The sequence below is a fragment of the Olea europaea genome, chromosome 8 (assembly GCF_002742605.1).
Source record: "Olea europaea var. sylvestris chromosome 8, O_europaea_v1, whole genome shotgun sequence".
Taxonomy (NCBI): Eukaryota; Viridiplantae; Streptophyta; class Magnoliopsida; order Lamiales; family Oleaceae; genus Olea; species Olea europaea.
Window position 1 is genome coordinate 1,653,918 of NC_036244.1, and position 27,995 is coordinate 1,681,912.

At 33.4% G+C, this 27,995-nt stretch overlaps 3 protein-coding genes across 3 annotated transcripts; 1 reads left to right on the forward strand and 2 right to left on the reverse strand.

Moving 5' to 3' along the window:
• The first annotated feature begins 251 nt into the window (after window positions 1-251).
• LOC111398478 (leucine-rich repeat extensin-like protein 5) lies at window positions 252-2,398 on the forward strand. The gene is made up of 4 exons (XM_023025393.1): window positions 252-839; window positions 943-1,032; window positions 1,902-2,075; window positions 2,181-2,398. Exons 1-4 carry the CDS (start codon window positions 471-473, stop codon window positions 2,304-2,306), a joined length of 759 nt encoding a protein of 252 aa, XP_022881161.1. The 5' UTR covers window positions 252-470; the 3' UTR covers window positions 2,307-2,398.
• A 16-nt stretch (window positions 2,399-2,414) lies between these two features.
• On the reverse strand, window positions 2,415-8,623 carry LOC111398477 (CRM-domain containing factor CFM3, chloroplastic/mitochondrial). The gene is made up of 8 exons (XM_023025392.1): window positions 7,728-8,623; window positions 5,605-6,067; window positions 5,397-5,527; window positions 4,301-4,642; window positions 3,610-3,766; window positions 3,171-3,463; window positions 2,988-3,047; window positions 2,415-2,511 (listed from the first exon to the last, which is right to left on the reverse strand). The coding sequence occupies exons 1-8, from the start codon at window positions 8,550-8,552 to the stop codon at window positions 2,503-2,505; spliced, it is 2,280 nt and encodes a 759-aa protein (XP_022881160.1). The 5' UTR covers window positions 8,553-8,623; the 3' UTR covers window positions 2,415-2,502.
• Window positions 8,624-9,640: 1,017 nt separating this feature from the next.
• LOC111398479 (extended synaptotagmin-1) lies at window positions 9,641-18,827 on the reverse strand. Its single transcript, XM_023025394.1, has 14 exons — window positions 18,329-18,827; window positions 17,192-17,266; window positions 16,968-17,075; window positions 16,509-16,541; window positions 16,317-16,406; window positions 15,109-15,234; window positions 14,236-14,379; window positions 13,198-13,617; window positions 12,750-12,884; window positions 11,620-11,838; window positions 11,135-11,410; window positions 10,757-10,894; window positions 10,355-10,660; window positions 9,641-10,076 (listed from the first exon to the last, which is right to left on the reverse strand). The coding sequence occupies exons 1-14, from the start codon at window positions 18,515-18,517 to the stop codon at window positions 9,855-9,857; spliced, it is 2,481 nt and encodes an 826-aa protein (XP_022881162.1). The 5' UTR covers window positions 18,518-18,827; the 3' UTR covers window positions 9,641-9,854.
• Window positions 18,828-27,995: the final 9,168 nt, after the last annotated feature.

The window sequence follows — 27,995 nt, forward strand, 5'->3', positions numbered from 1 at the left end:
GTTCTGTAGACTTGAGCATGTTATTCCAATTTATTGACTAAATTTTTATTCGAATTTATTGACTAAATCTTTATTCTTCAACAATTAGTTCTTTATTGTTTTTTCTTTTCTGAACATACATCAAATTAAAATTCTGGATTTGACATTGTGTTAGAATTTCAACCACTCATTTTTTCAACAAAACACTATTCCCCCCATTTTCATTACCAAAAATGGGGGCCAAACGGGGGCTTAAATTGCTGCATTGTTGTGTAATAATTTAGCTTCTGCTTTAGGTACCAGCTGTTTCGTCAACAGCATCACAACATTCTCAGCCTTCTCCATTGCCAACTCAGCAGCCCAATATTCAGCCTGCTTCATCATTTCCAGGTCAAACTGGTCAGAACCAGACAAGGAAACCGCAGCAGAACCAAACTGTAATATCAGGAACATCTGTGTCGATTCATCCACCAGTCCCTCAATCCCAATCTATGCCATCACATCCCTTGCAATTGGTACAGCAGCCTAAGGGACCTATTGGAGCCCAGTCTACATCAATGTCACTACCACAGTCCTCTCATGTTCCTAACATCTCTCAACTGCCTCATCGTTCTGCTCCACAGCCACCATCTCATCTCCAGGCCCCAATGCCCTCGGCCTCCACTCAATCACAGCAGCCTATGCAGAATACGGGACCTCAATATCCGCCTTTGCAACCACCACAGCAACCTCCATTGCCGCCTCTACCAAGACCACAAATGTCAAGCTTCGGTCATCAGCTTCACCCTCAATTAGGGCCAAATATGGGTTTCCAGCATCCAGGTGGACCACCAATGCATCATTCCCAACACATGTTTCAAGTAAGCTAGAGAATGTAGTTCACTAGCTAAATGATTTATTTTTATTTTTGTGGCTATTTACAGGCTTGATTTTGCACTTAAATAAATATATTACTTGTTACAGTCAGGAAACAAACCTACTGCTAGTATGATGCCTTCATTTCCACAGCAGCCATCAATTCAAAGTCATCCTTTGCCACCACCACTTTATCAGGTATGCTTTTTATATTTTACTGGGCTCAGTGCAAATGCTAAAAGTAGCTTCAAAGCTATCCAGGCTTGAAGCCTAGAAATTCAGAAAAATGATGGAACAGATCGAGCAAATATAGCATTACAGTTAATCTTTATCATTAAGATTACAGAATAAATGAAGATTCCTAGGAGTAGAGGCGTGATGATGATCTAAAAATTAGAGATAGGACATTAGAAGGAAAAGATAAGCCATGCTGGTTGGAGTAGACATCGATTTTATCATCTGCCTCCATACTTGGCAAATAATTTACGTAATCAGTTTTGTCTTCTTGCTAAGTTCCCGTTTGGCATGGTTTTTGAGAAGCCAAAAGTAGCTTTTGAGACTTAAAAGCTACTTTTGAACTCATTTGGCTAATTTTATAAAACTGTTTCTTTTAGTTAAAGTTTTTGGAGAAAGTTGATCTAATGTGGCTTCCTTTAAAATCACTTTCGGAATATGAAATAGTTTTACAAATTATTGTCTAAACAAAAATTAAGATAGCTTCCTCGGTGAGCTTTTCTACGTAAAGCAAAAGTCATGCCAAAAGGGGCCTAAATTTTTTGTTCTGATATGTACTTCGCATCCTTAATAGCTTTTCGTATCAATTAGTTAAGTGATAGTTGACCTTGCAAGTTCTCTCAGCATTTGGAAAATGAGTACTGTTTCATGGATGATTTCGTAGACCACTTTGCATTATCACCTAAGAGAATTTTGTTTAACTGCCCTCTGTGAGCTATAATTTTCTTATGAATAAAACATATTTTTTAAGTTTTGGCATTTATTGAAGTGTGCCTTCACAACTCTAGTGGTGTGCCAAATGCAAGCTTTTATTCATTCTTATGGTCTTCCAGGGTGGTCCACAATTAGGAACAGAATTCAGTCAAGTTGGAAGCTCTAAGCAAACAGATAGAGGATCCCCATGGATGCCTGGATTACCTGATAATACATCAGGGACACATCTTTCGGGACCATCCCTGTTCCCTGGTCAGATGGGTCCTGGCAATCAGCCTCCTCGACCGCCATCAGTAAGTTATCTTGTATCTCTTGATTTTATACACTAAACTCTGAAAGCGGAGTTTGAGGTTTTCCTCTGTGACATATAATCTAAACTAAACTCTGTGATTGTGCAGTTGAGTCCTGAGATGGAGAAGGCATTACTTCATCAAGTTATGAGTCTCACTCCAGAACAGATTAACATGCTTCCTACTGAACAAAGGAATCAAATTCTGCAGTTGCAGCAAGCGCTGCGTCAATAATGAATTATGCACATTATGCGTGATATCACTCTAGCTGTTCATGTAGCCAGTTATTATTACATAATTTTTAATGTTATTTTCGTTTTTTGACTTGTTTTAGGTCTTCTAGGTATTTTTATTTATATTTCTTGAAGGATGTCTTCAACATAGACGGTGCAGATAAGAGGAAGATCTATTCATCTATAGCACCAAGAAACTACAATTTCTGCAATAAACAGAGAGGATGTTTCACTGAACTCAAAATTAAAAAAAAAGGAAAGAAAGTTAGAAATACTTAAGAAAAGTAAAAACTTCTAAAAAGAAAGTTTTTGAACTAAAAGTTACTTTTAAGTTTTTTCTTTTGGCAAACATATTTAGAGAAGATATTTACTTTTAAGTATATTTTACTTTTTTTAAGGCTTGGCAAAACATGCTCATAGGTAGGTCCAAGAAAAAATCAAATAAGCCTGCAGCAAATTATAGGACAAGTTGGTGAGCTTCCTCAGAGAAGAAATGGGGGAGTCAGAAAAATTAACATAACCATCACTGCATAAATCAGGTCAAAAATATCATGAAAAATGGAGGACGTAAGAGTTTTGGATAAATAAACTGGCACTGCATGATTACTCAACAAAATCATGAGGCGCCACTATCTCTCATCATTTTGCTTCCGAATTAACAGTGCAGAGAATGACCACTTACTATTTGTTGCTTTGTTTGCTCTATGGTTTTCTCCAGTTCAGATATGTGCTGACTGAGAGCCTACACAGTAAAGTCAAAGACAGCTTCATCAACTATGCATTCAAATATTATAAATCAACTTTCATATATTATCAAGATCATTGTTTATTTGAATTAATATTGGAATGTAAAGAATCAACAAACCTCGTATCGCTGCAAGGCAACTCTACGTTTCAGTGCTTTTGCCTTCGTTAAAAGGTTTCTTGGTCTCAAAGTAATAGGTCGGCGATAATTCTTGCCACGATAGTAAACTAAAGCATAACCTTTTGGGACTCTTTCTATTGCCACTAAAATTCCACCGCTCTCATATTCCAACAGTCTTGCAGTTTCTTCAACAAAAGCAAGTTCTTTCTCCTTTGATATCAACTTCACAAGCTCTCTATGTTTCCAGTGTAGATGCACGTTCTCAATAACACCATCAAAAACGCCACGAATGCCTGGTAGATAACAATAATGAAACAGTGATTTTCTCTTCTGGTAACAGAAATATAAGCACTCCTTTTTTTGGATAAACAATACAGAACATGCACTCAATGAAATTATAAGTTCTCTTGCATAGTACTCCATAATGATGATAACTCACCAAGTGGTAAATATGCTTTCATTCTTAATCCAACCCGGCGGAACATAACTCTTTCCTCATCTGTGATTGTTTCCTGGTCATCTGAAGGACCAGCAGGAACCCAAGATGCTATTATTTTAGATAGCAGGCTCTCTGCCTTGAGCTTCTTAGCCTGAGACTGTTATTGTATTCAGTAAATGAACCAAAAAAAAAAGGTGAACCACCAATATGAAAAGCTAAATACAGGAAACTTAACTCCTGATGTTTATATATAAAAAATAAAACCGTGCACACCTCTTATCGACCAGGGATAAACATTTTATAGCATAGTAGGAATTGAATATTATGTGATGATATTATGGAACAATTTTATAGTTGCAAAACAATTGTAACAAATTTAAGCGTAAAAGAAACAAAGATTTTGCCCAATTTGGTCACTGAAGAATGAGAAAGGACCATAGGAGAAGCTTTTGGATAATAAACAGGGTTGTTATTTTCCACATATTGAAACTGACACTATGAATCTTGCAAATGCATGAGAAATACTCTCTCTATCCCATAATTTGAGCTTGATTTAGAATACTAATTTTTAAAGAATAGTGTTACGACATTGAGTCGTTGATACCTAGATTATTTTGACCTATTTACATCTTTTTTCTAAATTCAAAATTGAAAATGCACGATGAAAAGATTGGGCTTTATTATTTCTTACAATGGCTATTTTATGCTCAAGTCGTTTGATCACTTTCATAGTGTTAGCTCTGGATGCTTCTTCTTTCATCTTCTCATGTTCCTCAGTAGATATGTCTCTTCCCCACCGGGCCTGAGCCTCATAAAACTCTGCCAAAGTACCCACAAGGGCACCTTCATCTTCAACAACAGATATTGCCTCTGCTGGTCCGCTTCTAACTTTCTCTTCGACGTCTTGTATCTGCTTAGTCCTTTCCTGTCTTTCTGCTAAAGCAGCAGCCACAGTAGGTGAAAGATAATCCTTTCCTCGGTATATAACTATGTAGTATTTGTTTCTCAGCAGCAAGACTCCCCCTGTTAATGTCTACCACAGATGGGAACAATAACAGACACGCATGTAAGAATGAAGTGAGATTTAAGCCAAACATAGAAGTTGATCACCAATAACATCAATGGCCAAAAACTAAGATATTTTAGGATATTGAAAAACTATTAAATGGTTGTCTCGTCATTCTACAGTGAAATCATAATGGCAATTGGAGTAAAACCTCCTCCCTCATGCACATCCAAATTCATTTTAATGTATTCTACACTTCTAGCCCTTGTTGGCCCCTATTTTATAAAACTAATTTTTTCTCAAATTCATTTTCAACCACATATTTTATCAACTTTTATTATCAAAATTTACTAAAAATTGATATTTAGCAAAAACGGACGGGCATAATTATATCACTGACACTGGAAATTATGGACAGCTACTGTCCAGAGATGCAGTAGAACTGAAAGCATTTTCAGAACTGATGGAAATAGATGTCCAATAACATCTGCCATAATCTTCCAACCTTCTGAAATGCGGCTCTATAAACTTGACAGAAAGAACATCGCCAAATAGGACGTGCAACATTGTTACTAAAGAAAATGATTAAATCAAAATAAGTAACAAGCTAGATTTTCAGGTAAACCACGTCAATGGAATTTGTAGAAAGCAACATCGCCCATCTTGAGATTGCAGCCAGTCATACTGACATTTCACATAAATATGAATTGCAGCGGACCAAAACAAAATAGTGAGGATGAGAGATATATATTTCACATATTGAGCAAAAAAATCATCACACCTTTATTTCTTCAGCCATTATTTTGTTGTTTGTATTCTGGATTCCACGCTTTACAGCAATTTTTACAACTAAACTTTTCTCCCAAAGCTTAATTATGGCTTTTGCTAAACCTTGATGGTGCCTATTTCTTCCTGTGATGATAAACAGAAGAATAAGTCAAAATACATAAATGAAGACATTGAAAGTATATAACAGGTGTTTAACATACCAAGAGCAAAATGACAAGGAAGTGATTTAGCGATCTTCCTTAAGTTAGTCATCTCTGCATTGGTTAGTCGTGAACGCATCCCAGTGGGCAGAAGCCTAAAAGGTGTTTTATATCCTGGAATAGTCTGAGGAAGTAAATCAGCATCAACAGGAAGTACTCCCGTACCCCACCAATCTTCAAAACGTGGCCCTAAACCATCTAGTAAGTTATTATATTCAGCCTCTTCTTCAGTCATACTTTCAGCATGGCCAGAGAGATTTGGGTAGCTCTTCTCAGAAACTGAACTAATATCATTGCTACTCCTTACAACCGAATTGTCAGGGGAGGAAACATTAGGGACAAAAACAGCATCACCTTCACCATTTATCCTTTGAGGTTTTGAAATAGGACCTTCGTAGTTAATTCCTCTAAAAACCACCATAACACTTCCAGACCTCCATATAACTAATCCTCTTGTTCGGCGCTGATGAGAGAGAGTAGTTAGTATTTATTTATTCCACATGTATTTCTACTTGTTCAACTGAAACAACAAGAGGATACGACATCAGCAATGACCAACTAAGCCCATGTTTGGCTACCGTTTATAATTTGTCTATCAAAGGTCAAAACACTCTTTAGTAACATGTTTCGTGAGATCTACGAGTACTATCCATTTATCCAATACTCATTTCTAACTGGTTATAATTTAACAATATGTAAACAACTCCCAAACATACTTAAAAAGTTCTTGCTTGGACCTCATTACAATGGAGCAGGATTAATTGGATAGTTATGACATTAATATGCAGAACCTTTCATCGATTCAGTTAAAGACGTCACATCAAACATTTGAACTCCTATTTTTAAAATATTATTTTCACAATGCAATAATAGATAAAGAAATAAACCCTATATCCATCATTTTTTATGAAGAGTTTCAATGGCCACATCTAACGTTTCTTAATTTCCCTTTCTTGTAACACTAAAAGTTGTTTGCCTAGGCAACTAATCCTTCCATAATGTTCTCCTAATCATTCTCAATATTGTTCAATTAGTACAAATTCTATATGTCTCTCAAAAGGCAGATTTGATCATATAAAGTTAGTAACTGTCATTAATGCATGAAGGACGCCAATTTATATATACTAGAACTCCTATGACGAGATGAAGCCCATGACCAAAGTCAATCCAATATTTACACTACATTTCTACTCACATAATCGTACGTTCAGCTTAAGTTTGGAAAACTTCAAAGTTAAGGCATACAACAAACTCCTATGCAAAAGGTATATCAAGCAACACAAAAACTAAATGATGACAAGCAACGACAACAATAGAGGCCTAAGGAAATGCATTTGCCGATTTTTCAACGCCCTTTTAATACTTATGTCATGTTTGACAAATTTAAATTATAATTTAAGCTGGCCAAACAAAATTTTTATCCACCTATTTCATGAAACCCACGACATAATACCTACTTATTATTTACACATTCCATAAGATCCACAATTTATAAGCACCTAAAAGCACTACCAAACAAGCACATAGTTTTTTCTTGTTATACAACATGACTTTGTACAACCTGTGATTAGAATACAAACATCCTGTTTCTGCAACATGTTGCAGTATAAACCCAATATATAAATATAAAGTTCAAGTTCCAGATGAAAATTGGACAAAGCATTACAAGAGTAATTGACATGATACTTGTGTACATTGTTTGGCTCAATTTGTAACTCAATGATCAAGCCTATCACTAATATTATGGTCCCCCATTAAAATTATAATTCATTTTCTCTCTCTTCTTATTAATCACACATTCTCCAATAAAATGATATTACACGTAATTTCAAAACTCTTTCTTCTTTTTTAAGCACACATTCTTTGAAAAAACAATATTCCAACCGTTAAAATTTCAAATAATGGGGGTCAAACGGGGGCTATATGACATGCTGAATTGAAAAACATTATCTCCTCAATCTACAAATAATGAATTACAAGGTTCAAAGCTCACTAAGAGCACTTAGCAACAACAGAAACAATATTCATGAAAATCCAAAGAACTAGATTGATACTAAAAGCAACAATCTTGTCGAAAAATCATAATCATATGATTAAAGTTTCAACATTCAGAAAGCACCAACCTCAACTATCTCGTGGGCAGTCTTCATATCATGGGCTAGCACCTCGTGGAACTTCAACCTCACCAGCTCACACTTCCTCCACTTATCATGAATCTTCTCAAGAACTTCACCAGTGATTCCAGCTTTAGGCACATTTATCCTCTCCCTTAAAGTTATCCCCATCCTCCTCAGCCTCCTCAACTCCTCGTCCTCTATTGTCAATTCCGCTAATGACGGGGTCCTCACCCCCCTTCTCTTAAATCCTCCTTTCTCCTCCTCCACTTCCTCCTCATTCACACCCCTCTCCCATGGCAACAATGCATCATCCTCATCATCTTCATTTTCGAGCAAAATTGTATCAGGCCTCACCCAATCTCTCTTCAACAAATCCCCCAGCTTTTCTCCCCCATCTAACAACCTCTCAGGATTATCAAAATCCAAATTCAAACTTGAATTTACATCACCGTCCTCATCATCTTCTTCATCATCCGACCCTAACCCAAGATTACGCAACCGAAGTACAATTCGCTCAATGGCGGTAGTTCCAACATTGGTTGAATCCGAATTCGGGTCAGGTTTCTTGGAACCCTGTTTAAGAGGAGCGGAAGGCGGGGCTGGAGTAGGAGGGGATGGCCATTTATTAAGCCAAGAAGAAGAATGGGAGTTACGGGGTTTTTGGGAAGGGGTTTTTGTAACTTTTGTAGACGGAGTGGAGCGGAGGGAAGAAGAAAAGGGTTTAAAGACTAAATGAGAAAATGGGTTTGGTTTCCGGCAAGAGAAAGGGAGTGTGTAGAAGAAGCGCGGCGGAAGTGGAAGTTCTGTTAATTTCGCCGTCGAAAGGGCCATTTCCGGCGGCAGTAATAGCTAAGCTTTTGCTGGTAGTTGGACAGGTTGAGATGATAAGATAGTAATTTGGATACTTTGGATTGTTATTTATTAGCCTCCATATTTATACTATCGCCCTCCACTTTGTCAAATTGTAACTACAACAAAAAAGAGAGAGAGAGAAAAAAAAAATTTCATAATTTACAAAAAACTTAAAATAATTTTTTCGATATGTGTACAAATTGCGCACCTAAACGTTCATATGAGAGCGTCAACGCCAAGATTGAAAGGATAAGTTCTAATTTCACTCATGAGTGTGATATAACTTTTATTCAGGCATTGCATGACTATTGTCAAACATCATGGCTGATGATTGAGTGTTAAAATGTATATTTTTTGCCATCTAGAAATGTATGATATTTGCTCTATTTCTTGGCAAAGAAAGCAAGTTTGGAAAGCTAGACTTTCCCATCTAAACTTCGATTTAGGAGATTGAGACATATCCCCATAGAAAGAATGAAGTTAGTAAATGATGGACGAGTCTTTACGAAAGTGGTCACAACAAACCATTAAAGGTTCCAAGAGTATTATTGAATTAATTGAGATCATACACATTGATATATGTGGATATCCAAGTCTATTTATAAAGTTTATCTAATTTAAGTGAAACTCAAACCCTTATATCTCATATAAGCAAAGCGAACTCTTTCACCTTAAGGTTTATTTGTGACAAAGTACTAAACGCAACTTTAATTGAAAATAGGTATCTTCTAAACTTTCTTACTTTACCGATGATACTGGTCAGAGATTTCTTTCCTATTTTCCCTTCTCTATCTTTCATTCTCCACTAGGTATCCGGCCTTTTGAAAGAGAGAAGGAAAAAAAAAATCCGAATCATAAAGGACAATTTACACACTAAAACGTACAAATGGGGACTTCAGTGCCAAGATTTAAAGGATATCTTCTGATTCCACATGAGGGCCTTAGGTTGGGGATCATTTGCACAAATATGCTTTTGGTGCATGCCATTAATATCATCATGATTTTTTTTTTTTTTTTTGGGTTAAAAAAAAGTGCCAGAGGAGATATCTAAATAATAATAATAATAATCACTCTGAAAAAATCAGGATATGTATAATATAAAACCTTTTAGAGCAGTTATCTAGATGTGGTATAACTATACATACATACTCATCCACATTTATGCTAATATAACATAATACAGTTACAAGGCTTCAAGAGTTCAGTGTTCAAGATTTTATTACCTTCTACATAAATTTATGAAAAATCCCATCATAGGAAAAGAAAATTGAAAAAGATTCGTCAAGGAATGGTAACTCTTCTGCTCAAGGAAGGTGATGAGTTAATTATTTCCTGTCCGAGCTCGTTTATCTTGTTGATAAGAAGCTCCTGCTCCGTCTCAAGCTGAACCACGTACTCTTCTTGAGTTTCGTGCAGACTTTCGAGCTCACTTAATGATTTTGAAACTCCTTCAAGATCATCATCGTCTACCAAAGACTGAAGCTTGATCATCATATTCTTCATCTGATCAAATCCAACATCAAATATGAGATATTATATTAGGAAAGATCACTTGATCATCATTTACTAAGGGCCTATTTGGAATAACTTCTGCTTTCTGGAGAAAAGCTTCTGAAGAAGCATATAGAGCCAACTTCCTCTAAAAATTCATCTAATTAAAACAAAGTATTTCTAGAAAACTACCCAAATAGGTCCAAAAGCAGCTTCTTAGTTTTGAGAGAAGCTTTTGGCTTTTCAAAATCCATGCTAAACAGAGCAAAAGATATAGTGATGGTAATAACCTGATCAGAAATTAGATGGTGCATTTTAGCTGGGGACAATTTAGAGTCTGAGTTTGATTTCTTCTCCAATTCAGGGATTCTTCGTGTAATTTGAATATGGATCTCGCCGCGTTTTACTCCTTGAAGTGGTATCCATTTGTCAGCCATCTGATTGGGAGGCAGCAGCTGATATTCGACTACACAATCTCCTATACTTGATGTGGGCAACAGTGCGTTATGATCTTTTACATGCAACTCAAGGAGACTACCATCATCGGGAAATTCTAAAGTCTGATTCCATTTTGGATTCAGTGTTTTATACAGAATCTGCAAGGACATGCGAAAGTAAGTCGATGAGAAAAAGAAGTGATTTAACTTCAAGAAAGCCAAAGAAAGTATATGCATTAGTTACACACGTCTAACCTTAGTACTTCTCTTCAAGTTTCCGTAGTGCACTCTCACATATGGATCACTTGTTCCTCTGATATCAGCAGCAACAAGATCTCTCGCTTCGATCAGAACAAGTTCAATCCAACCATTACCTGAACTCGCATGCGAACCCTGGAGAATGCCAACACACACAAATAATCATTATAAAGATTTCACTAGCTTCCTATTGGACACTGAACGACATTAAATCATAATGGAATCTTCCTATCAGTCTAAGCTCCTGATCGGCTAAGTTTTAGAAACAAAAAGTTTTTACGTATTTTTAAGCTTAGCGAAACATGCTTGAATGGATGCTTAAAAAATTCACATCCCAAATCATAATCGGAAGCTTTCGCTTTAAAATAATCATACCTTAGTTCCTTCATCATCTTCAACTCTCACTGCTTCAATTTGAAGCCGCAGCTCTCCAGAATTCACTTTTTCGAGGGGAATATTGACATCTCTTATCGAACCTTCTATAAGACCTTCTAAATTAACTCGTGCACTACCAATGCTCTCGTCTCCAAATGTTTCTTCTTGGTAACACTTTATCTTTAAATATTCACCTCCTCCTATTTCGTCAAATTCAAACTTCTGATTCCAGACTGGATTTGAAGTATATGAGACGGTTTTGGTTCTTTTGGAAGCCTGTGAATAAATATATACATCAGTGGAGTTGAAGTAGTTTGATTAAATACATATATATTCGTGCTTCCACTGTTTACTATGTTAACAGGTCTCACCAACATATTTTCAAATTAAAGGAATTGGACCAAAGTTTCATTTGATTAGAAATGATGAAAGAAAATTTTAAATGGCAGTAAGATGCACACAAATGAAGAAAATGAGATCTATACCTTCCCATAATACAATTTAATGTCAGGGCCAGATTTCCCAATTTTGTCCTTCACAATAAGGTCCTTCCCTTCAACCACAGTTATGCAAATTTTCCTCCCAGTTTTTGAGAGAAAGTTTGAAGCCCCGTCTAGTGAATGCTGAGAGCTCAGATTGAAATTAGTCAAGCTATGTGAACCATCTGCATATTGCCACTCTTTCAGTACAAGCTTCACCGTCAACTGCAAGGTGGTTATAAACAAAGAAGGTTCGTTTATCGGCAAATAGTTCAATAATATAGATTTATTAATATGGGTATGAATATATGATGCAAAAAGAGTTATACTACTCCGAAACTTTTTATTTACATTATTCAGTTGCATTCGTAGAAGTTGTGAAAAAAAAGAAACAGCACCAATCTGGTGGCAAAGCAAGGTGATAGGCAATTGTGGCAACTGTGGTTGATCTCAGAAGTTGCAGATTTGTGTATTGCATCAGAGAAGATTATCTTGGAGTGCATTAATAGGGAGGTGCCGGGGTGTGGGGGGGGGAGGACGGGGGGTTTTGAGGCTTTGGTGTTGTGCGGTGGGTGTGCAGATTGGGCTGGAGGTTGTGCCATGGTGGTAATGAGAGATATAGAAACAGACATTCACATGCATATGATGTCGGTGAGGCTTAAAGTGCGTCATGCCACAGGCGGAGCAGTAATGGAGGATCCAAGTATGAGGAGAGTCATGATAAATTACACTTTTGCTACTTGCATATAATAACAAGATATAAATTGTTGAATACAACTGATTGTTTTCGGATGTTATTCGACCCCCTATTAAGATCCATTTAATTTGATGGATTATTGAACAACCAAAAACATCACCAATAACAGTTGGTGGATTTGAATGGATATTACTACTAAGACATCCAAATTTCAATTTCTTCAATTATAGCTGGAAAGGTGATTCAGTACATTACAAGCCCTGATGCCTAATATCACCCAGACCAGATTCATACACACTTTCAATTTAATATCTTAACAGCAGCTGTCTTATTTACCATATGCTCTAAATTCAAAAAATAATATATAGAAAGAGCAAACGGACATTTGGATTTATATAGCCACGGTTATTTATCCACAAGAAAATGGAGTAAAACATACCTCCCCTAAATTAACTCCCTCAAATGGAACAGTCATTTCAATTTCTTTTCCACATATCTCAGCATGCTCAGCAATCACAGTGGAATCAGCTCCTGTCGCCCAAAATATGGTTGAGTCATCTGGAGCATATCTCATCTGTATTGATTAGATGGAAGAGTTCATGTTAGAAAGTGTCCAAACAAACTATCGCAATTTCAAATGCTGAGAACCTAATCTTCTTCAGAAAAATAATCTACGATGTTCTGTCTCTAAGGATTGAGGAAACATGAGTTACGACATACAATTGTTCAATTTTTCCCCAATGCGGAACAAAGTTTTTTCATAATCCTTTTCTAATTACTCAAAACTTTTCCTGTCAAAATTTTATAAAACTGAATCCATCAAATGAACACTCTAAATCACACTGCATAACCTCAAATTGGAGACAACTAGCAACGAGAGACTGCACCTTAATTTCACAGCTCGTAAGGTAGTCATATTTCACACTAGCGGGAGTCCATTCATATAGATGGAATCTAAGAATCCCTGCATTGTCATGTAAGATCATGTTGAACGTTGAGTCCCATTTAGGATTAGATCCTGTTCTCACATTTGTTCTCCTCGTCAATTCTTCGAGTTCAATCTCCACAAGTGTGTGCAGCTCTTTCTTTTCAAGTTGATCCTCTTCAAAAGAATCAATTTCTGAACACTTTTGTCTTCTGGAGGGACTGCACTTCCAACTACTCCTACAAATTTTTCGAGCAGAGAGAACTGTGATATATAGTACACCACCAACAGCTTTCTTCTGTAAGTCTGAGGCTGGCAGAGCAAGACACTGGCGGCGAGGTTCAACCATTCTCTTACTTAGTGTATCAGTGGCAAGTTTAACCTGCAAATGATAGAAGTGAAAACGGTGAATGAATATTATGTGGATCGTATGCACGAAAAGAAGGAAAAATACGAACTCCACTATTAGTTAGATTCAGTACAAGTTTTACCACATAGAGTTAGTCAACTGCCTTTCCTATTTTGTATTTAAAAGCTGTTAAATTATTAAGTGTAGTGTCCATGGTCCATTATTTTTAGTCACTGTGCCACTTCAGATAATCATCCCTAACCACTGCCAAACTTTAGCTAGAAAATAAAGTCAGACAAAAGGAATTCCTCGTGTTAACTACTCTATTTCCCTTCTTCTAAAATCGCAGATAAAGCGTGCTAGTTCTGCTCCAGAATAGGGACAAAAATACTGTTTATTTTTATTGAGGTGCAAATCTAGTGGTTAAAATGAGAAACGAAATATTTCAGAAAGATTCAAGAAGATATTTTATCAATTACAAAGCAGGTTATTTCATCAACTGTACTGTTTCCAATATCAGTGACATCTAAATAAATTGTGAGAAGACGGTATAGATGAATCAAAATAGAAATAAGAAATGTTGGTTGCTACGTGAAACTGAATATTGTGTTTTTACGAAAATCCAATATGCAATCAAATGAAGACCATTACCAGCCATGAAGAAACGCCTGGTAGTTCTGTTGCAGGAAGAGATTGGCTTCCACCACTCCCAAAAGCAACACCAATTCTCACATCTGGAGTCGATACAAATGAGTACAGAATAGCTTTTCCATCTAGAATTGGCATCATAAGAAGCTGTAAAACAGAAGTTTTGACATTATTTTTATCACAGAACAACAATTTCAAAGTTATGAAAAATTATACGAACAAGATGCAATATTTTCAGAAGTTTTCAAAACTCAAATATGTGACAAATATATAGAACAGGAGTACATAATATATCATCCTCATAGTTAAGTAGAATGAAGCTCTGTAATCTTTAGTTTTTTGGCCCCAACTTATATCCAATAAACAATGCCTACAGGGAAAGCTTAGAGCTTTCAATATAACAAAATTTTGCAGCTCAAGAAATAGCACAAAAAGTACATCATAAATAGTGAGAATCAAATAACATTCTAAAAGGGGTAGTAATCTAGTGATGTACTCATGCCCAGGGAAACAGCGAAATTGCAATAGTTAAATTATTGGTGGTAGAAGCTGAATTGACCGAACATTCAAAACAAAGAAAAGAAGGAATCCAGCAGAGGTAGTACTTCTCTTATATTCCCAATGATTTTCAATTTAGACTTCCTAATTTATAGTCATCACTATGAACAACATGCACTTCCATACAGAGTGGATCTAAGTAACAACTTAACAGTAAGCAACTAAATAGATAAACAAAATCCATATAATAAATCTGATATCCCAAATATAAACATCATTTTATTAAGTAATCAACATGAAGTATAGATGAGAGATGACATTTTTCCAAACATTAGTCCAAAAACAATGAAAAAAATAAGATAAAAATATGGTACATACATCACCCTTGACGTGGATGCTATTTATGACGATCCGAGCTGTTCCTGTTAATGGCTTTGCCATCTTAGCAGACAACATGATATTTATTTCATTTGTGTCCCAGTCAAAACCCAAACGCATAATTCGCTGTTTTCATGTGAAGTGTTAGTTATATATTTATCCATGGAAATAAAAGAATGAGACAACGGATTTGTGGATCATATATGCAAAATCATAGGAATTAGTAAAGTCTTTGACAACCTCAAATCACAGATACAATCAGCATGATAGATAAATGAAAACAAGAAATGTAACACATTAACTTAATACGAAAAAAACTAACAAATCTGCAGAAGGCGTGAGATAAAAGCATTGGTTCTCTATTTTCACAATGAATGAGAGTGAATATTAAATTTTGCAGTCACCATCACCTCCTACCTGAGTATAATAATTGATCCCATAGATATTTAACAGCCAAGAACGGAGGCGAATAGCTGATGCAAATTCCAACTCATGAAAGTTAAAGGTAATAGACTGCTTTTTTATCAGATCTAGCATTGAAATAGTGCTATCTACAAATCATACGTTGAGGTTCCACTTGTATAATGAAAATATTGTACCTTAATCTGAAATTTACGTTTTATCCCATCTTTATTATGAGGTGGTTCATATTTCTACCTTTCTGTATCTAGAGTAAGTTTTGGAGAGATTTTACCAAGTGAAAATTGACGTTTTTGGAGAATGTGAGATAAAACAGTAGGGAAAGTTATGGGTCCCATAGAATGTGTGGTTGAAAATGATTTTGGTAAAAAGATGATTTCAAAAAACCTCTCCCAAACAAACCCTTAATTATCCAGTATAGTGACTTCGCTCACCCAGCTGCTTCTTTTCGAGATTTTTTCTTCTTGCAGATGTCTATTTATCCCTGAAAGCATATCTTATCCTTAATATATACACACACATAAATGGAGCGATGTCTACTAAGCACTTTTCAGATAAAAAGAAGTATTACTCTATGTTTGGCAAAGCTTAAAAGTGGTAGTAGTTGGTCAAACTACATTTTATCTACATATTCTGTAAAACCCACAACTTATAAGTACTTAAAAGTACTACCACACAAGCACTTAATTTTTTTTTTTTATTATTTTTTTTTTCAAAGTTCGAAAATGTTGTTCGACTTGAAGAATGTGAACTAACACATCAAATTACAACTAACACAGAAACCAGACCTGATTGCCTGAAGTTGCCCAGCAGATTCCATGAAGTCCTAATATAGGAGGACGGGAACCTAGTGAAAATCCTTGTAACTCAATCTTCTCCTATAGAAATATTTGCATTTTATCAGCTATCATTTAAATACTTCAAAATTAACAGTGGACAACAAATCCATAACGTTATGTAAATGAAAAAGGAAAACTTACAATTAACATTGGTTTTTGATGCTTCAAGCGTCTCTGCATATTTAGAAGGGAAAGACAATAAAGCATTAGAGATCGAAGTAACAGCTCATTTTTATCCTCTAAAGTATGTAATTGTTCAAAAGAGAGAAATTAAAATTGATAAACCCACATGCAAACAATTGTTTTGATCCCTTAGGAGATGTAACAAGTATTTGAGTTTGATTAGTTAAGAGAGAATTATGCTCTGCTATTGACGATCTGTAAAGGCTAAAGTAAAACGAGTGGGTTTGATGCAAAGCGAGTTGACAGTATTGGTTATTCTATCATACTACGGAACAGGATTTATAGTACTCTATTTTGACCTAATTACAGGATGATGGATTTTCTGAGAATGTTACATCACAAGGGTGTATGCGTACACATCCATGAATATAGAACAGTAAAACCGGTCCATAAATGCAGGGAGAACTGAATAGTTACCTCAACAATAGATGAGAATCTTGAAGAAAGCTTTGGGCTAATATAATTTGGCCATAGATCAAACAGTAACTTGTTCAGCCATTCACACTGTTCTAAAGGTGTTGCTTGCTGCATACACACAAGCGGAGTAAAATGTTGATAAATAAACAAAATATGCTTCTGTAGTTGTGTGTTTGTAAATTATATATATGTATATGATACAATGAACATGAGAGAACAATTACCGAATTCTGTAGTGTCATTTGCATCCATTTCTTATTCAAATCTTCCACTAAATTTCGACGTTGATAACTTCCATACTGAACAAGAAAGAAAATCCACATCTCATGTTACGGGCATCAGAGTTATCCTTTCATTCTACTCAAAGTATGCAGCCCCGTCAAAAGAAGAAATTTGAAACAGAAAATACGTGATGAAACAAATGATGGCACTGGCACATGAATTTTTCAGTTTTAGGCAACTCATAAATGATGGCACTGGCACATGAATTTTTCAGTTTTAGGAAACTCATACTCACAACTACCTTATTTTCTGTCTAAATTTCAAACACAACCCCCCAAAAAAAATAAAAAATAAAAATGCTTTATGTTAATCAGTTCCTTCATTTTGATATTTTAAAGTACATTCAATAGAGAATGTCTTCAGCTGCATACTTTATTCAGTTTCCTCAATAATTTTGGGGTATAAAACTTCTGGTCACATCAAAGATTGTGAAACCATGAGATCAATGAATATTTTTGTGAGAACATGAAATGACAATTTTGAGCACAAGAAAAATGTTTTAGACTGTAATAGCCCATGTTTGTCTACCATTATTTAAAAACTCTTTTTTTTCTCAAACTCAAACTCATTTTAGCAAAGTATTTTGCACATAAACCCAAAATTTGTCCCTACTCTATAATCACACATTCTTCAAAAATTCACTATTACAAAACTCATTTTCCTACTTTAATGGTAGACAAATAGGGGCTAAGTATAAAAGGTATTTGTACCACATTTTCATTGTTTTTGAGTAGGAAAAGAATCATCTTTAATCCCAACCAATTTCTAATCAACTGCATGAATAATTTTTTGCTTGTCAAGTTGATTATAGCCACATTAACTGATAGATCAATTTATTTGAGTTTTCAAATTTGGAATTTAAAATAGATTGTACAGTATTTACAAGATCAGAAGACGAAAAACAGCATAAAAATATGAAATTTAAAATGTATCTAAATCAAGAGAACATAGGTGGAACAAATCATGTCTTTTTAAGGGTATATAGCTTGTTTCACAATATTCCACAAAGAGTAAGATTTCCAGCAAGGAATAGGCACAAGAATGATCAAGGAAATTTCAAAAGGGTTCTTCATAATTACCTGAATAGTAACCCATACAGCAAGAGCAAGGGCAACCCAATTTGAGAGAGAAAAGAACCACTTCTCAATTGCCCAAAAAACAAAAAAAACTGGAATTACCAAAGGAAGTAGAGGCTTTTCAACCCACAATTTGTTCAAGAATTCCACTGCCTTATTCAAGTCAAAGTTTTTCTTCTTTATCCTACCCATGTAAATGCAATCTATTAAACTAAAAGGATCAAAAATCACTTAAATTCACTTTCTTGAAACCCGCTTGAATTGCCTAATCATGGCTTCTTCACACATTCTTAGGGAGTAAATTATCAAAAATCAAGAAAAACCCAGAAGCAGAATCGATCCCTTTCTCTCAATTAATGAAGAATAAGCAATTATTACAAAAATAATCACTTGACAGTTGAAGAATACGAGGGGATTCTTGCAGCGTTCTTATTTGGCAGGCAGAGAGAAGTCTGAGTCAACGATAAATTTAGTTAAGAGCAGAGCAAAAAGGACAAGTCAGAGGAGGATAATTAAATATTCAGCATATTTTCCTAGATTTTTGAGCAAGATCAAAAAAAGAATTCCGTACCTAGATATTTGTTAATCCGCAGTACAGGTGGATACAAGTTTCGGACTATCCTATATTTTCTACGGGTGAATTAATGTGCATTTCATATCGATCTACGTAGTAGTAGAATTTACATTCTATAATTATTCCTCAATCTACAATATATAAAAGATGCAGAATGAATAAATGAGAAACATTGAATTTCCATATTCCTTTTTTTTGTTTTTAATCTAAAACACGCTCGTTCAATCTTCAAAATTGACATTAATTCAAGCATTAAGTTTTTTTTCATTTTTTATTATTCTAACAATAGTTAATTGTCACATTCGTTTCCCATTAAAAAGATTAATTTCACAAATAGTTAATATTATAATATTAGAAGATATTTTAGCTATATATATAATTGTGATTTTCGTTCAAATTTGATTGACCAAAAAGGAATTTGATTTGCTTATTGCACTTAGATTAATGGAATAAATCGTTAACAGAATCTATACCAACAAATCATAGAGCTTATCATTTTCAAGATGACAAGTCAAATGTAAATTGATTCTGGAATGTATATAAATATGTACGAGAAATCAAACAACAATAAAAATAGCGATAAAACCCTCTTCTGTGTTGGTGAGACATGCGCCTATGGAGAAAGCATTTGTAGTCGAAAGCTTTTACTCAGCCAAAGATGAATCAAAAGATTTCCTTTATTACAATTAAAGGTAAGGATCAACATGAATGATTATCACCCTAGCCCTATTACTTTGATTTTACCTCTTATGTTCGTCATCAATGTGAACGTGAAGGTGAAGCCTTCTCACATGTACTCATTTAGAGTACCCATAGAGCCGTAAGAAGACGGAGTCAATGTGAGGTCTAGAACCATTCCATCGATGCATAAGTAGATCATTAGGGAGATCTATCTCCGCTATATCGTCTAATAATAGCATAGTTTAGCTTACGATATATTTGGAACCCATCCGCCATACATATATTTTACAAGGAGCCAACAAGAAATTCCATTGATAAATAGTTGTTTTAATCATTTGTAACAACTCGATGAATTTAGTATATATTAAAAAATCATATTCATTTGTTCATGATGTAAATGACCCTTCAAATTCTTAAAAAAGTCAATTAAAATTAAAACTCACTTTCTAACAAACTCAGCTATATAGTTAAAGAAAATAAAAAAATAAAAAATATATTAATATATAATTATTTGATAAATGATGAGATGAAAGTCATTTTTCAATAATCCATCAATTCTTCAGATCATTTCCCTAGTTTCACTCTCTTCTCCATTCCTCTCTAAATTTCAAAAGCCTCAATCAGCTATCTACAAATTCGTATGACCTGGATTAATTATTTTCGATTATTTAGTATTGCATATTTCACTATTTTTATAATTCTTTGTTCATATTTTTGTTGTGTGTTTGATTTATGATTTATTTTTTCTGCAATGACTACAATTCTTTGGGGTTTATTTATTTATTTTTGAATATATTATAGTTTATTTATGTGATGGACAATAAATTGTGATTACGATAAGTCACGTCATTGGCATTCAAGTGGCTTTGTTGGTATTTTTGCTTATTCTCACATAGGAAGTTGATATTTGGAGGAACAGTAGCCATAAAAAGTGGCCTAATGCATTGAAAAAAAGGCAGTTGTGCGGTGAGCAAGCACAGCAAAGGAACTTTAGTATTGTTTTATTTCTTAATATATTTTGAAATGAAATTAAAAAAAAAAAACAAAACAAAAAAACTATGGAATATTTCCCTTGATTTACGGTTGAATCTGTCATTTGGATTATATTATAGTCCTAGTTTTCTAAAAAATGATTTTAATCATATAATGCAACTGATTTGTGTTTAATCGTTCTTAAATAAAGTATCTCATCTCAACCATTCAAGAAACTGTAGTATATTGTTCTTAAATTAGTAAGGTTCACATGCTTTATCACGATCCAATCTTTAACTGTGATCGGGAGTCGTCGCTTTACATTAACACAACTACCTGAAGAGTTGATGGTGAATATTTCTTGCCTAGCATCCAACTCGAGGACCATTACTTAGGATCTCATCTTGTACGTCGACATTACTAAAAAGTTAAACCTATTACGAGTAAATTATGCTTCCTTATGAATCTAAGAGCATCCATATGTCGATTTGATACAATTTTTTCTCGCGCTTTTTTTGTTGGATAGGGTCAAAATTGTAATAAAATGTTGGTTATTTATAATAAAAATTGATCTTGAAATGGAACATTCGAAATCTTTGAAAATTTTGTTAAATTTGTGTATGCGTTGCTATTAGATTTCATCTATTATTAATAAAAAAAATTTATACATTGAAAGTTGAGACATTCAAAATTTAAATAATGATAAAGATTAGAGAGGTTATTGGGTTCATAAAATCATTTCCCATTTCTCCAAATGGGACCACTTTGGTAATTGGGTCTGTCCAATTTTTCGGTTTTAAATGAAATATAATTTAATCATTTCTCATTTCTCCAAATGCGACAATTAGATAATAAAAAACTACCACATTATTTTGTCAAATTATTAAAAGTCATATGTATATTATGTAGGACAATTATGTTAGTGAGCTATTGCAAATAACATTAATCAATTAAAATAATATTATTTATAATCGCTCACTATCGTAATCGTCCTTCGTGTCATATATATGCCGGTTAATAATTTGATACATAAAACAATAAAAAACTATCACATTAATAGATCAAATCACTAACAATCACATATATGTCACGTAGGATGATTATGATAGTAAACGACTGTAAAAAGCATTACTCTTAAAATTATGAAAAGTGGGGACTATAGAGTTAAATATTAGTTATAGTTCACGTTTAAGTTATTGATAATTTTAGATACATCCCTTATATTTTAAAAATTATGCAAATTTTTCTTTATCTCAAATTAATTTTAAATAACATATACTTTCATTGCTCACTTTTCTTTCACATGTCTCAATATAAATAATAGTATTAATGCTTAAAATATGATTACGAACTTTTGTCATCTTACGATTCCCTAAACAATAATATAACATTTAAAATACATTTATAACACTTCTCATTAAAAATCAACAGGAATCTATTATTTAAACTATCAATTATTTGATTTTTTTTAATTTTAATTGATATTTGAATAATTGCGTGCTTTTCTTTCACATGTCCCAATATAAATAATAGTATTAATGCTTAAAATATCATCACGAACTTTTGTCATCTTATGATTCCTTAAACAGTAATATTACATTTAAGACACATTTTTAACACTTCTCATTAAAAATCAACAGGAAACTATTATTTAAATTATCAATTCTTTGAAAATATTTTAAAATTTAATTGATATTTTAATAATTATATTGGAGAACACAAGATGGGGGATACTAATGGTAATTTCATCTTAAATTTATATTCAGAAATTAGACTGACATGAGCAACATACTTTCTTTGAGTGTGTTAAATAACATGATTAGTTTTTTTTTTCCACAATTTATAACTATTTTTTTTTCTCTTTTTTGCTTTAACAAAAATGGCAAGAAAATGGGGTTGTTGAATGACTGATCAAGTAGAGTTTAAGTAAACATTATACACGTCTTACTTTTTTAGTATTATATTATATTTCATATAGAATTGTTGGTTTGACGCCGAATGAAATGTCCATAAATTTTATTTCTATTAGGATACTAATGTGATTGTGCTTGTTACTTTGTCATATACAAATATAATTTGCATACGTCTAATCGAAGTATCTATTGATGTATCTTTAAAAAATTGGTTGTGTAAATAATATATTATTGTTGATTTAGTTAGAAGTGTTAAAAAGGTATTTTAGATATTACATTATTTGTTAGAAAGTGCTACGTCGAAGAAAGTTTGTAAGGATACTTTTAAGTGTTATAGCTATTATTTATGCTATCATGTGAGAGAAAAGTAATCAATTGAGGTATACGTCATTCAAAATTTAAGAAAAAAGAGTTTTGTGATTTTTTTATTATCATTATTTTTTAAATAGAGACAATGTCTCTAAAATAGTCATAACCTCAAGGGAGGTAGTCCTTATTAAAAATTTGAAATAAGGGAGGTTTATGTAATTCTTGAAACGAATATAGTGTTTATGAAATTATCATAAACCTTATGAAAAGCATGCTTTACTTAAAATTTGAAATAAGAGAGGTTTGTATAATTTTTGAAAAGTTAAGGGGTGTCTTTAAAATTATCGAAAATTTCAGAAGAGGATTTTGTTACTTTTTCAGAATTAACTTTGGGCCCGTTTGGTAGGGATTTTGAGAATTGATTTTTTGACCGTTAGAAGAAAAGTGGGGTCCACACGTGAGAGAAGAAGTCAAAAATTACGGCTTGAATAGTAAAATAACGGTAAAAAAATCAATTTTTTTGGGCAAAAAATCCCTACCAAACGAGGCCTTTATCAGCACTAAATAACCATATTTGTACTTTTTAATTACAAACTCCTAAAATTCGCTGACTACTAAACTTCATTTTGCGATGAATTTGGATCACTTAAAGCATGACACAACGTATTCTCCACATTTTTTACTAGGTTGACTCATTTTTAATTTGAAACTTAAATTTATTATTACCAATTCAATTTTTTTTTTTACTTCAGATTACAAGGGTGTTTGATAGTCATTTTTATATAAAAATGCATTTTAGAATAGTAAATTGATGTGAAATGTGTGGTTGAAAATTAAAGAATAGTTTTTGATTTACGTGTAATATTATTTTAATAAAGAATATGTGGTTGAAAAGAGGAGAGAGAGAAATGTATTTTGAAAGAAATGGCTATCAAACGGGGCCTACATATTACGATTTTTTTTTTTATTAAGAATTATGCTTTTACCAAATTAAGCTTATGTTTGATCCTCGTTATTTTAAAATTCACTTTCTCTCAAACTTATTTTCAAAAAACATATTTCACGGGGATTATAAAATTTGTCAATTTTTTAATCACATATTTCAGCAGTTTTTGCCAAAATCTATTTGTTAAAGTTTGATCCATACTCCATATGTTTTTTAGATGTGTTGAATTGGGTTTTAAAGAGGTCAAAATATGGATGAAAGAAAAAAAGACAATGCATTGTCGCTAGTTGATCGCTAGCTTACTGCTTAGCGAAAAGATTGAATTTTTAACAAAGAGTTGTTGCTTGCCTAGTACTCGAGTGGTGCACCTGTCGCTCGCTTATCACGAGTTGATGCTTGAGCACCACGCTTATCAGGTTCAATATTGTTTTCTTTATTTAACACGACTTTTGATACTTTTTTCCATCTTTAGAACTATTATTAATGTTTGATATGTACCTCTCTATATATAGTTGGCTTTTCTTCATATTTAAAACAAGTAACATTTCATCAAAATTGTGATAAATGCACAATCTTTGTAATTCTTTCTTCTTCATAATAAATTTTTAATTCCTCTACCAAATTCTTGTATTCTTCTTGAATTGTGATTGTTACTTCATATTTCATCATAACCTTGTCCATGTCTATTCTTAACAAGTGGTATCAAAGCATGCATAATTCTTGTTAGGATTGTAATACTATTTTTTATTCAAACCAAATATGGCTAAATATTATTTTAGAATGATTTCATGATTCACTTTTGAGTGCATTTTGTTCTAATATTGTGTTTTGCTAGTTATATTGAATCGAATTGTATATAATTAAAGAAGAAAAATAAGTAAAAAAAGGTCCTATGCATTATAATATACTAAACATGCCCTAGGTAGTTTCACAAGTAATTACTCTCTCCATCTTATGTTTTGGTCTATTTAGGCAATATGTGAATTAAATTATTATTTTAAAAAGTAGTGTGTTAGATTATTTTTATTATCTTTTAAAATTAGGTACACCAAGCTTATATATTATAGTATACATAGTTACTCCTTTCCAAAGGTAGTATAACCCTACTAATAAATTGCATTGGAATTTGGAAACGTCCATAAAGTGTATTAAAGGTTGGTTTGATAAACAAAAGTTAAACAAAAATAATTTCCAGTAAATTCCAATGAAAACAACACGTAATTATATAAAGTAATTATAATGTTATGGTTCACTTATCATAATATTTTGACTACTTTGAGGTTTATTCCTGATTTTTTTGAGCATGCATAAAGACAATTTTTTTTTAGTAATGCTATTTAGCCCCACTAAAATTACAAAACCAATTTATGTGGCAAAAATAATAGATTGAATTGGCAAAAATAGAAAATAAAAATAATAACGTGAACTAAGAATTCCAAAATGTGATTGTGAATGATAACATTGTTACCAATAATTCAATTACAAGTGGAGCAATTTATAGAATCATGTCTTTGATTAGTCATCCATATTTGTGAAGCAATTTTAGTCATGACTTGTCCCATTTGAGCTATTTGATTAGTATCAAATTGTATGACTTCCTGATGTTCATTTGACTCCAACAAATTTTGAAATACCATATTTTTCTTCGTTTGTTCCTCTTCCGTAAATGATAGGCCTCTTACTTCGTAAACCATGGGTATATGTCATTGAAAGAAGGGGGAATTGGATTACGTTTTGACGTAGAGGATGGTCATTTGAGAGGGGGTAATTGGCTCAAAATGTTTTTATCTTTTGCCTTTATTGAACAAATAATCCATTTCATTTCATTTATGGCATTTGAACCTTTAGATCGACATTTCTTTGATCAAATGGTCCTTTCGTTTAAATCCGTCCATTTAATCTGTTAAAGCACAAGCCATAAAAAAATTATTCTTGTCTCAAATTTTAAGCAAAAAAAAAAAAAAAAAAAAATTAAAAAAAAAAAAAAAAAAAAAAAGATTAAAAAGATAAAAGAAAATCAGAAAAAGGAAAGAAAAATTAAAATAAAAAAATCACATTGTTTTCCATACCATCACCATCCCTCACATATCCTTTCCACTCTGCCACCACCCTCCCTCTCCCCCTTCATGCCATTCATACGTGATATTGAATAACGTTTGTTAACGTGTAAATACGATGTAAGCAATTGCTGATGGTGTAAGTATTATGCTCTATGTCCAATCAACTTTGGACATAAATACTTTTGATATATAATTAATGCAATTTAATATCAGATCTATTATTTAATTGTTAGACAATTAAATAAATAATAGAGTCCGTAAATTCAAATATTCGTAATTTGTTAATCACAAGAAGTTGTGATTTTGAGATACAAATTACATCTGATTGAATCTTAAATCGTCCGTGATCGTAAGTAATAACGAGATACGGATATCGTTATTACGGATAGACCATCACGTGTGGCATTTTTTACTTGTGAAGTAAGTAGCTGATCTCACAAGTTAAAGTGTAGTGACACTTAAATGACACGTGGATGTTTTGTTATAGAACAAAACATTGGAGATCCGTCGAAAGATTCCACATGGATAACTGTCTGAGTGTCAGTGGTTAATCTCTAACGTTTGGTAGTGGAATTGGTCCTTTGACTTGAGGTCGTCATGGTACCTTATATGAGGACAGTCATACTTTGACGGTGTTGGATGTTGCTCTGCAAAGGGCCGCTAATACGACATCGTTCGGGTATGTCAAGAATCATATGAAGGTTGTGATTGACTAATAAATGATTCGTCACTCTTAGATAGTAGGAGATTATGATTTGCGTTTCATTCAATTAAGTCGATAACGAAATTCTTGGCCAAAGTGTACTCATAAGTCGAAAATGAGTTTTCGACTTATATTGACTTAATAGTGGAGTGAAAGATATGATCGATATTCGGGATTGACACAATTTCATATCTCGTAATTAATCGGATCATATTGACGAAGGGATTATAGTTTCACGGTAAACGAACGAGTTTGATTTTTTCATACCACGTGATATTTCTCGTCATATGTATTGCCCTGACACATTGCTAGATGTCAATCTAGGACGGCGAGTGTGAATTGACGATAAATTAAAATGGTGTTTTAATTTATCAATTTTGATTAGATCAAAATAATATTTCACGTCGTTAGACATAGTGATTGGGAACCTGATGGGTCGTACACAAAAGAGAATTGGATGATTGCAATTTATCAATTAATTAATTTAACAATCGTTGGATAAATTAATTAATTGGGTTGGTTATTTATAGGCCCGAATTAATTAATTGAATCCACGGAACGGATTTAATTAAATCGTTTAATTAAATATTGGACCAGATCGTGTCAGGCCCGTTTGGACTTATATAAATACAAGACTAGGTTTTTCAATTCATAGGTTTTTCATTCTCATAATTATTCTTGTTAGCACAAGAGAAGAAAATCCCGATAACTGTAATCTTATTCTCTGTGTGGATCACCGTTGGAAGCTGGACAATTGGACAGTTGTGGGTGACGAATCAAGATTACTGGAACGAAAAGAAAAGAAAAAGGTTTGCAGAATTTTTCAAATGTACAATTTTTATCACGATTTCTATCTAAATACAAAGGGATCCTTGGTGGGAATCGAAATAATTTTAATTTTCCTCTGTACATATATAAGTAGATTCCCAATGGATGGTAATGTTGGGAAGGTTGGATAGTGGCGGCGGCGATGTGATTGAATTTATCTTATGGTGAGTTTTTCTTGCAGGAATAGAACACCGTACTTATATTGAATCAACAGACAAGTACAAGAATCATGATTCCTAGAGAAATCCACGTAACAAATTTGGGTTATGAAATAGTGATATCTTGGATTACGATTTTGGGACTCTACATTGGTGGCGGTGGAGAAGGTGGTAGATGCTGTGGTGTGGGCTGTGGAAGGTGGAGGGGAGGGAGGGATGGGCGGTGGTGGTAATGACGTGGAACGGGGTGGGGTATGATTTGATCCAATTACCCTTTTGGTAGATTTGATTTGCCATTGTAAGAGGAAAATTGATTACTTTTATTTCCCTTATTTTGAATGTTTTCTGTGTTTCCACATTCACAACATTCGAAAATATATTTCGAGTTTTATGTTATTTAGCCTTTGTTTGAGCCCAACTTTTTGGACAAAATACATTTTAGAATAGTATTTTTGTTGGAGAATGTGTATTTATAAAGTAAGAAAAATTTTGGATTTGCATGTAAAATTATTTTAGGAGATGTGTG